Source organism: Amblyomma mixtum, chromosome 10, assembly GCF_055824585.1.
Source record: "Amblyomma mixtum isolate Tamu chromosome 10, ASM5582458v1, whole genome shotgun sequence".
NCBI classification, from domain to species: Eukaryota; Metazoa; Arthropoda; class Arachnida; order Ixodida; family Ixodidae; genus Amblyomma; species Amblyomma mixtum.
Genome location: NC_143021.1, coordinates 108006579 through 108018697, shown reverse-complemented (window position 1 = coordinate 108018697; position 12119 = coordinate 108006579). Strand labels below are relative to the sequence as shown.

The window sequence follows — 12119 nt, the reverse complement described above, 5'->3', positions numbered from 1 at the left end:
TCGTCCTGTCCGTTCGCCGTTCGAGACAGGAACGCGTTCGTCCTGACTCGTCTACCTTCGTCCCTGTCTTTCTAGCCGCTGGAATGTCTCACAATAGCAATAGCGTGCTCCGTTTACTTATGTGCCGCGCCTGTACATGAGCAGTCATTAGCACCAATTTTCACACGAACTAGTGGGTTTAAGCACAGTTTTTTTCCCGAATACTCTGACGGAGTGTAAATCTAAATATTTTGAGAAGGAGCTGCAGAACTTATTGTATGCCTCCTAGTATTGTTGTTTGATGACTCTGGATTTCTGTCCTGTTTAGTGACTTGCGGTTTTGAAGCTGATGCTTTTATAGGTTTATTTTTTTTTAGTTGCATGCCCCTCCTGCTTGAGCGATCTCTGGCTTGCAGTATACTGAAACAAATAAATAGCCCGCATTAACGTGCTAACGTGCGCGCAAAAGTCGGGACAATTCAGTACTGTCGCAGTGAGAGTAACGAAAATGAGAACGACATCGTCTCTCATTAAATATGGCAGGCGCCGTGGCGGAGGGCTCCGAATCAATTTTGACCGCTTGTGCGTTGATTTTCGCGCAGCGCATGCGGTTGTTTCGCATTTCGCCACCATTGACATTCGGCTGCTCCGGCCTGCATTGACCCAGCTTAATAGAGTAGTGACCACGCTGGAATAGATTTATATGCCCATGACAGGAACATTGAAAATAACTCTGACCGGACAACAGAGGAAGTCGTAAGAACAGGTGGCGACAAAAAAAATAAAAAGTGCGGCCAGTCCCTTTGGAACGGGCGTCCGCCTATCCAAGACCAAACAGATGAAATGATTGGATGGACGGATGGACGGACTGATGGACGGACGGACGGACTGATGGACGGACCGATGGACGGACGGACGGACGGACGGACTGATGGACGGACGGACGGACGGACGGACTGATGGACGGACTGATGGATGGATGGATGGATGGATGGATGGATGGATGGATGGACGGACGGACGGACGGACGGACGGACGGACGGATGGATGGATGGATAAATGGACGGATGGACGGATAAATGAACGGATGGACGGATGGATGGACGGATGGATGGATGGATGGATGGATGGATGGATGGATGGATGGATGGATGGACGGACGGACGGACGGACGGACGGACGGATGGATGAATGGATGGATGGCTGGATGGATGGACGGACGGACGGACTGATGGACGGACGGACGGACTGATGGACGGACGGACGGACGGACGGACTGATGGACGGATGGACGGACGGACGGACGGATGGATGGATGGATGGATGGATGGACGGACGGACGGACGGACGGACGGACGGACGGACGGATGGACGGATGGACGGACGGATGGATGGATGGATGGATGGATGGATGGATGGATGGATGGATGGATGGACGGACGGACGGACGGACGGACGGACGGACGGACGGACGGACGGACGGATGGATGGATGGATGGATGGATGGACGGATGGACGGATGGATGGATGGATGGATAAATGGACGGATGGACGGATAAATGGACGGATGGACGGACGGACGGATGGATGGACGGATGGACGGACGGATGGACGGACGGATGGATGGAAGGATGGATGGATGGATGGATGGATGGATGGATGGATGGATGGATGGATGGATGGATGGATGGATGGATGGATGGACGGATGGACGGACGGACGGACGGAGGGACGGACGGACGGACGGATGGATGGATGGATGGATGGATGGATGGATGGATGGATGGATGGACGGACGGACGGACGGACGGACGGACGGACGGACGGACGGACGGACGGACGGACGGACGGACGGACGGACGGACGGGAGCGCCCCCTTTGAAACGGGGTGGTGGCAATTGCCACCATGCTGAGTTTTTTTCCTTAATTTTTGTTCAACTGTGTTGTAATTCTCATTAAAATTCGCCACTTTCTTTCACTACGGTTTCCTACGCTTCAAACCTTATGTCACCTATCTGCTTTTCAGCCATCATCAAGCGCCAGCTGCTAGAGGTAGAAAGAAGCAAACTACTAGTACGCCATCCTTCACATGGATGGAGCCACCTGGCAGTAATTGGCGGGGCGACGGACATGTAGGAACACACTAATAAGTGTGCGCCGTCCTGATTGGACCTTTCGTAGTGCTGCAAACATCTTGTGAGACGGACTGTAGATGCTGCCACACATGGAGGAAGGAAAGAACTAAGGAGAGGCCCTGACGTCACTTTTTGTGAAGCCGCCCCGCAACCGGAAGTTGACTCGGCTCACCTCACTATCTTCTTTCTACACCGAGCTACGAGGCGGGGATCGCGCGCGGCTCGCAAGCGCTTCGTAAAAGAAAGGTACCAAAAAAACCGCGCCGCTCGCCGCTACACTCCTACACCTCCCTCCCCGCAAACACGCACCTAGACACAGACCGGCGCATAGGTGCAGTGGACCTTTTCCGACGCCAGGCGAAGAAAGACGACATTGCGCGACCGTCCTCCTCGGGCTACTGTACACCCGCCGTGTGGCCTTCAAAACGCAGCTCAGCATCGCCGAGAGCGGCTTCATGTTTCTGTGCTGTTTGGTGAGGTGCGAACGTTCGCTGATCAAAACAATCAACGCTTCTTCGCGTGTCGAAGCGCGGTTCCGGAGTGCCACCTTTTTGCGAGTTTCATTTCAATGCATCGATCGCTCCGCGTAACGACACCAAGTTTGACGAACAAAATATCAAATGAGCGGTTATTTGCTGCATTTAAAAACAATCTTACATGTGTGCGTAACGTAACGACGCCAGGCATGTAGACTTTAACACGCAAGGCCGAACACACCGTGCCGAAAGCCCGTCCACCGCCACCGAGAAACACTCGGGCCCCTAGCAACAACGACGCTAACGACGCCGTACGTCGTTGCTAGTGGCCCGAGTTTTCTTAGCAACAACGACAACGTTGCTAGTGGCCCGACTTTTTAAGCCTAAATTTTGACGTCACTTCCGCCACATTCTCGTCAATGCATTGGGAATACGAAGGGCCTCTCCTTAGCTTTCCTTCCTCCATGCTGCCACAGAAGACGTACGAGGGAACGAAGTACGCGTCGTGTCTTCTTTGCGGAGGGCTTGGGGAAAATAAGGTCCTCTGCCGTAACAGAGGGAAGCGAGTAAGAACTACCCAACGAGTACTCCACATGCAGTATTACGCGGTTGAGGAGATGCCGGACCTTCAAGAGAGGGCACGACGTTGTGGAACTGGGAGAAAGGAAGTCCGCAGCGTCATTTCCTCGCCAACTGGCATGGCAGAAGGTGCCATGCCAGTTGGCATGGCGCCTTCGGGAACGGCGCATTGGGAACCGGCTATAACAAGGGCTCGCACCGATCCCGCGACACGAGCTGAAGAGCGAGAGTATTCTCAATAGATGTACAGTCGAGGTCAAAAGTCTCTACCCCCCCCCCCCCCCCCCCCCCCCGTACAGGTTCCGAACCATGCCGCACTGCATGGAAGGGGCCAGAGACCCCGACTGTACGCGTGCGGCGGCAAAGCAGTAAAAACGTGGCAAGGTTACGCGCGCGCAACATGCTGCTGTTGTTTGTGTCTAATGCGCAGCTCCCGCTAAGTTTCGTGAATTACACAGCACAGAGTAATGATAATCTTGTTTTCGCTCAACTGAGAACATTCACGGAAATTATAGCGAAGAAGAAGGCAAAGGACAAGCAGCAATACCGGCCCCAAACGCTCGTGTCTATCCTGACGCAAGCATTTGTCCCGTTCCCTCAGCGCTGCTCGTGCATCGCTAGTTGCGGAAAGCAGCAACAGTTGGGTGGGCCGCATGAGGAAACGGGCACTTCTAATAAACGGTGGCGTCTCCTCATCCGGAGGACACTGACCTGCGTCCATGTATAGCACCGTTGACTGCTCCGTCGACGAAGAGCGCGCCATGTCCGGCACCTGCGGGAGACAGCATCCAGTTTGTAGTGCACATTTGACTTTCGAAATTTCTTCCTCATGCCAGAAAATTCCTTGCACACGACTGCTACCACGAGCGTATTGTATCACGCCGTTTCTTACTCACCCCAACTAACCGCTAGCCAATATGCGGCCTCCTTAATCAAAGGCAAAACGCAAATAATTGAAAACTCCTCGGAGTTAAACATTTCTCTTTGAGCGATGTGCACTAAAGGTGATAAACTGGTTGCAGCGTATCAAGTGCCGTAAAAGAGTTTGCTCTGTACTGTGTCAAGTGACCATCAGCTCAATGCCAACTTCAGTTCTCTGCATACGCCGTAGTCGTACGCATAAACAACGTACTGTGTTAAGGTGGCTGGTTGTTAGTCAGCGCTGGTGTTTTGTCCTTCTCTTGTGTCTCGTCTTTGATTACGCTGTTTTTCCCATTCGTAAAAGAGTACTTTCAGGTTACATTTCCTAATTTTCTCACGAATAATCCGCGACGGTTGTGGAAACATTTTAGCACCAATAAAAATAATACATCTCATTTGCCAGGTGAAGAAAAGATTAAGAAAGCAAACGCTTATAATGATTACTTTCGATCAGTTTTTACAGTAGATAACTGTGTAATACCCAGAACAAAAATATGGAGTGGTTCGGAAATTGGTCCCCTTAACATTACCGACGCTGGTGTTCTTAATGTTCTGCTCCGTCTGGACAGTAAAAAAGCAAGTTACCGAGATGAAATTCCAAACGTTTTTTTAAAACGATAGGCTGAACCCTGCAGCAGGTACCTAGCTCTAATCTAGCGTAAATCTCTTGCCACCTCCAGACTACCAGAGGACTGGAAGATCGCGAATGTATTACCGATCCATAAATCAGGCAATACTTCTTCGGTTTCTAACTTCAGGCCTATATCACTTACTAGTACCGCATGTAAACTACTAGAACATATAATTTCAAAGCACCTAACAGAGTTTCTAGAGCACAACAACTTATTATCGCCTCATCAGCATGGATTTCGCCGCGGCTTATCACCAGTTACTCAATTAACTGAAGTTGTGCATGACCTAGCTTTAAGTATTGACAGCAACAGCATAACTGACATCATATTACTCGACTTTGCTAAAACCTTCGACTGCGTATGCATTCCAAACTAATCGTGAAACTACGGGGTTACATCGGTGATGGGTAACTTTTGACTTGGATTGAAGATTTCTTGCAGCAACGTTCCCAACTCGTTTTGTTCAATATGAAACGGTACCTGTTACATCCGGAGTTCCTCAAGGCTCTGTCCTTGGGCTACTGTTGTTTCTTATATTTATTAACGACGATACCACCGACATTACCTCTAACATCAAACTCTTCGCAGACGATTGTATAATTTACAGAGAAATCACAAGCCTTGAAGATCATGCCATACTTAACAGATCACTGCAAGAACTTTCGGACTGGTGTAATGACTGGCAAATGTCACTTAACAAGGTGAAATCTGTAGCAATTGCAGTAACTAGAAAAAATCAACCATCAAATTTCTTGTATAACATCAATGGTACTCCACTGGCCTTCGTCAACGAACACAAATACTTAGGAGTTACTTTAACTAACGATCTTAGATGGGGCAACCACATCGACAACATCACTTCAACTGCATTACGAAAGCTGTTTTTGCTTGAAAGCTGTCTTCGTCTTGCGCCAACAGAGACTAAACTTTTAGCTTATAAAACATTTGTTTCTAGAATATGCTAACACTGTTTGGTTTCCTCAGTCTGTAACCAATATTTCACGACTTGAAAGAATTCAACGTAAAGCAGTGAGATTTATTCACAACAAGTACAAAAAACTGACTCACCAACACAACTAGCTGTAATCTCTGGGCTCTAAACACTATCAACAAGGGCAAAGCGCGCGCGACTAAAATTCCTTTTTCAGCTTATTAAGCTTTCAGCTTCGTGCTTTTAAGATCGATTCATCAAAGTACATTTCACTGTCACAAAAACGTGCATTAAGAAACCAGCACGCGTGCACGCTAACCGAATATCCCTATCACAGTAACACTTTCAAAGATTCTTTCTTCCCGCTAGCAACAAGAGAATGGAACCGTCTAGACGCATCTATAACTAACGCTGATTCATTTTCAAATTTTTGTTCTGAACTAGAAGGCGCGTTTTAAAGTTAGAAAACTTTTTTTTTCAACTTCAAGGAGTATACGATGTGTTATGCCTATATTTATATTATGTTTATGGTTCTGAACTAGCATGCTGTTTTCTTTGGATTGCTTGTGGAAATCTGTCAAGCTTCTTTTCAGTTTTTCTGAGCTATGAATTGTCTAGGTTATTGTTGTCCTTTGCACAGCCGCATTTTGAAATGTTTATCCTTTACCCTGTATTATACATGTAATGCCCACCTGCTAAGGTCTCAACCAGAGACTGGCAGTATTTCAAATAAATAAATGAATAAAAGACACCGAGATGTGAGGCAGATTTCCTTCCCACAATAACCAACTATCATTATTAGACGCCCTCATAGCATCAGGTGTTTTGTGTGAAGATTGGCATGTACTCTGGTCACGCATTCGTAAAATTCTGTGTGTTGTACCCTTATTCGTATTGTCTCCTCGTATTGCATTGTACACTTATATAATGTCCATGCATTGTGTTCTAGGTATCCTATATACTAGTACTGTACCCTTGTGCTTGAACTAAGCACCTGTATAATATCCTTGCATTTAGTTGTAAGTGCCCCATGAAATTGTAATTATGCAAGAATTTCTGAAAGAGGCCATGTATACGCTTCACAGACAAAAGTCTACGAAGGAAAGGAACTTGGCTACCTTTTTTATGCACTCTTTTCGTCTCGTAGACCTGTGGAGTGAGCGTGTGACCACCATTGCGGAGCTTAATATCCTCGGCGTGAAGCTCCGCATAGATGCATTCACCTGCATGCTCACCTCTAGGTCGCCGCGGTCCACTGTCGTGCTGTCGCGCGGTGACTGGGCACGCGATCCGGCCAGGAAGAGGTCCGAGAGTTTGAAGATGTCCTCTTCCCTCTGGGGGAAAAGAGCCCAACTGAATGAGCGCCGAATGCGCCCTCTATTCGATCACACCTGAGGGAACGGAACGTGACGCGGTTTCACAGTGCCTTTCTTTGCACGTACCAACCTTGAGCACCGCGCTGTACCTTTGCGACAGAATAATGATAGCTGCGATAAAATGCGTCAATACGGCACTGGCAGCAGAAGGCAAGTTTTAGAGTGCAATAGTATCAAATTTCACTTTTGCTCAGCACGGGGCAATTCTTGACGTCATACCAAACGGCGGCGGCGGCGGCTCCGCGGCGAGGCGCGCGATGGGACGTCATGCCAGATGGCGCAGCGTCCGCCAGCTACGGCGGTTGCTAGGCAACGGCTCAACGGCTCCGTGCCTCCTTGGAGCACCGCCACCAACCGCCACAGCGAAATCGCAAGTTCGTGGCCAATGTAGCTTTCGCTACAATGGGCCGCAGCGTTCACTGGGTGAGCGAACTCTCGTGATCAACCATTAACTGCCGCCTGCCAGGGTGACAGGGTAGGTGCGCTGCCTGTTTAGTGCCCCGAACGCGCTCAACGCTACAGACGCCAAGCCGCTTATAGTTGCCCGATATGCGGTCCGCGTTCTGCACAATCAGGGTGGCTGTTTTGGGAGTTCGTTACTAGTGACGAAATTTGTCGGTGCACAAACAAAAGATTGGGACGAAGTGTTTTGCACTTTGTTGTGTGTGATGTGCGACAAATTCTGCCATGGCAATCGCAAGCAGAAATGTTATGTACCAGGCGTTTCAGAGAAGCCCTCCACTAACTTTTAAAAATCGGTTTTTTGAGGCAACCAGAAATTTTCTGCGGAGTTCTCAATGTTGCAGTTCTCAAGAAACACATGAATCATGTCCACTACCCAGTAATAAACTGTATTGGGATAGTTCACTTTTCCACTATACCCGATAGATGTCCACTTGCAATTACAGATTTTCAGCCTGCCGTTAATGCTAGCCATATCTGCTTTTCTAAAAAGCGATGGCCTAGAGGTGGAGCATCCGCCTCGCGTGCAACAGGACCGGGTCTCCAATCGCAGCGCGGCGCAATTGTCTAACGCATAAAAGAAAAAAGAAACTCCGCGTTCCATAGTGCTTGGCCACAACCTCCGATATGAATTAATCAATTCATCCTCAGCACAAAGCCGTCTAAAACTCAAAAACTCCTAAAACTCCTCCTAAAACTCATTCGCTTGAAAAATAAGATGTATCAAACTTTCATACGCTCTCGTGATGAACAGAAATTGCGGGAATTTAAAGCATTTAGGAACAAAAATAAATAAGTCGATAAAAAATTCTAGGGAAAACTACTTCAGACAAGTGTTTGAGACCTGCTGCCATCATAGAAGCAACATAATTTGGAAGACCCTAAATAAGGCTCTCAATAGACAGAAGGCACAGAGCGGCAATACCTGCATTGTGATCAATGGTACAGAAGTCACTGGCACAAGCCTTTCAAACAAATTCAATGACTTCTTCATTGAGAAAGGCAGCTCTAAACCTTCTCCAGAACCGGCATTGTGCATTTTGCCGTTACCACATTCTATTTTCTTCCAGCCCACATGCGTCTCTGAAGTTACTTCACTTTTTCGTCTCCTTAAAAACAGCCACAGTCGCGATGCAATAGATATAGAAATCAGACCGGTTAAATACGTCTTGAACGTAATTGCTCCTATATTAACCCACATCTAAAACTGCGCACTTTCCACAGGTGTTTTTTTTAGTAATATGAAAATCGCAAGGGTAATCGCAATCCACAAACATGGTGACAAAAATACTTTGCCAATTACCGGCCAATTTCCATACTTCCAATTTTCTCTAAGGGCCTAGAGAAGGTGATTAAAATATGCATCGATAACTTCCCTCAGAAACATGAACTCATTACTAGGTGCCAGTTCGGCTTTAGAAAGAACCGTACAACAGAAATTGCGCTTCTAGCGCAGAAAGACATGATATTAAAGAATTTTGAGAACAAACTATTGGTTCTGGAGCTATATCTAGACTTTAGTAAGGCGTTCGATTGCGTGAACCATTCAATTTTGCTAGAAAAACTTGAAAGATATGGCTTCAGAGGCACTGCTCAACAACTGATGCAGTCTTATCTGAAAGACCGATTCCAATTCACGGACATAAATAATCATAGATCGCGCCTCAGATGTATAGAATCAGGAGTTCCGCAAGGAAGTATCCTTGGACCTATTTTGTTTCTTTACTACATCAATGATATTGTAAAATTAGAAAATAACTGCCGGTTTTTTATCTACGCTGACGACTGTACTGTGTTTTTTTCTGGGAAGGACATGGCGGAACTAGAAACAAAGGCAAGGGTTTTTTGTTACAAACTGCAAGATTGGTGTAAAAGCAATTCGTTGATTCTAAATGAATCGAAAACAAAGTGCGTGCTATTTCGTGCCCGCAGCTCATTAATTGATGTCCCAAAAACTGTTAATTTAGGTCCATACATAGTATCTGTAGAAAAATGTGTCAAATCACTTGGGGTGATTTTTTCAGAACACATGTCCTGGAATGATCACATCAACTACCTTTCGTCAAAATTAAGCAAGGCTGTGGGAATGATAAACCGATGCCGCCTTTTCCTTCCAACTGCAGTGGAACGTGTTATTTATTATGCTCTTTTCCATTCCCACCTGTGTTATTGTGTTTTAATATGGGGCAACACCACTACAACGAACATGCAGAAAATTTTTGTTCTTTAGAAACGAGCCCTACGCGCTGTTGCAAATGTGCCATTCTTCGAACACACAGCACCATTTTTTATTGCACATAAGATCATCAAAACACAAGACATATATATGTATAAATTACTTTCCACTTACAAAAGGGCCCTTAAAGGCACCTTAGATTTGTTTTTAGACTTAGCACAACTAAAACCTCCTTTGAGTAATTACTGTCTTCGTAATCAGTCACCTTGGTTGGTTCCAGCATCACGAACTAATTACAGCATAATTATGACTCAACACACGTTACCAACAATACTTAATCACTGTGATACACTACAAATTGATATTGCACAACTACCTCATAAACGCATTACCGAATTATTCATACAAAAGTCGTTTACTACCATCGTTACATAATGTATTAATGTCTTATCCAAGTTTGTTTTCCAGTTATGGTATTTCTGATGTGTGCATTTTTGTTTGTTTCTCCTGTATTTAGCATGTTTATTTTTTTCACCACTATGTGCCAAACCAGATTTTGTTTCCGCATGCAAGTGCTAGTTCGTCGCTGCTAATGGGTGATGGGTGACTGGAGCTCAGTCAAGCCGCAACGAAGCGGCTTTTTCTCCAGTCACCTTTTTTCGCTGTACAATGTATGCGAAAATAAAGACTGATTGATTGATTGATTGATTGATTGATTGATTGATTTATTTATTGATTGTCTATAGGTCCTTATCCAGTGAGGCTAGACTAGGAGTGCTGCACGAGGGGCTAGCGCGTATTAAATGGGATATCATAGGGTTTAGTGAGGTTAGGGGGACGGATGAGTCGTATACAATAATAAAGGGCGATCACGTACTATTCCTTAGTATGTATTAGTGTACCGACTACAACTAGGCGTGGGATTTCCCATCAGTCATCTGTCAGCATTAACATTTCTTACGAGCCACGCGGTCCCAACACACCAGCACAGGACATTTAACGCTCCTGCTCAGCGACCACGAGGCGCTCCGCATCCTAACTTTCTCCTACGAGCGTCCCTTGACAATCCACGATGCTGCGCCTTACGGCAGCGGAGTCCTAAGGAGAAGCATCTTCAAGCAACACGCCTGGACTTGTCGCAAGAGGCCAGACAGCGAGGCGCCGTTTCCTCCTCTCCCGGACGCCACCGCGCGCGGCAAAATTTGAAGCGGTTGGCCGCGCGGTCGCTGGTTGGTCCTTTCGGACTGCCGTCGAGTGCTGCCTTCGGATTGGCCAGTTCTGAGGGGCCACCGTTCCCCAGGCTATATAAGCCCCACCGCTGCAGCTTGGGAGGAGAGATGACCGAGAGGCGCCGACGATACGAGACGCATCGGCGAGGCCCTCCCAACTCTGCAGATCCGCCGAACCTCCTACGTATCAATAATCCAGCTATCTCATTCTTGTATCCTTAAGTCTTAAAATAAACCTGTTCCTTTATTCGAAAGAATCCGGCCACTTCTTGCTAACATGGCGCAGTCGACAGGATCTGCAGAGGCGTCACTCCTGAACGAAGACCGAGTCGACAGCGTGGAGCACAGCAGAACGCCGACGGTGAGCTTGGAGCTCCTGTCCCTTCTGGCATAGGCAGCACGCAACGCACTGACCACCTTGAAGAAATGGCAACTGGTGGAAGAGCTCCGATGCCGAGGACTTTCGTGCAGCGGCCGCAAGGACGACATCGTGACGTGGATCATGGACGACAACGCCCGCCGCCAAGCCGAGAGGGCGGAATTCGAAAGACTGCTGGCCGAGAGAGACCATCTGCGGAGGCTTCTTGCTCAACGACAAGTGTCACACGATACGAGTGACAGCACGGACCAGCAGCCACTGTCGACACGGGTCGGCAACGAAACGGGCTCCCTACGACACGACGGACCCCGCGCCCCTGCCACGGACACTACGGTGCAGCACACGGTGTCGCCGCAAGCGGGCCACGAAAAGAGCTCCCAACGACACGAAGGACCCCGCGCCCCTGCCACGGACACTACGGTGCAGCACACGGTGTCGCCGCAAGCGGGCCACGAAAAGGGCTCCTAACGACACGACGGACCCCGCGCCCCTGCCACGGACACTACGGTGCAGCACACGGTGTCGCGGCAAGCGGGCCACGAAAAGGGCTCCCAACGACACGACGGACCCCGCGCCCCTGCCACGGACACTACGGTGCAGCACGCGGTGCCGCCGCAAGCGGGCCACGAAAAGGTCTCCCAACGACACGACGGGCCCCGCGCCCCTGCCACGGACACTACGGTGCAGCACACGGTGTCGCCGCAAGCGGGCCACGAAAAGGTCTCCCAACGACACGACGGACCCCGCGCCCCTGCCACGGACACTACGGTGCAGCACACGGTGTCGCCGCAAGCGTGCCACGAAAAGGGCTCCCAACGACACGACGGACCCCGCGCCCCTGCCA

The 12119-nt window shown here is 48.4% G+C and overlaps 1 protein-coding gene across 1 annotated transcript in view; it reads right to left on the bottom strand.

Moving 5' to 3' along the window:
* The window catches only part of LOC149326628 (bestrophin-4-like), a 291138-nt gene that overhangs the window by 15976 nt on the left and 263043 nt on the right, over positions 1–12119 (bottom strand). The window contains exons 14-15 of the mRNA XM_089562633.1: positions 6889–6987; positions 3881–3941 (exon numbers count right to left, since the gene is read on the bottom strand). Of these exons, the coding sequence (XP_089418759.1) occupies positions 3881–3941; positions 6889–6987 (160 nt within the window). The remainder of the gene's footprint in view (positions 1–3880; positions 3942–6888; positions 6988–12119) is intronic.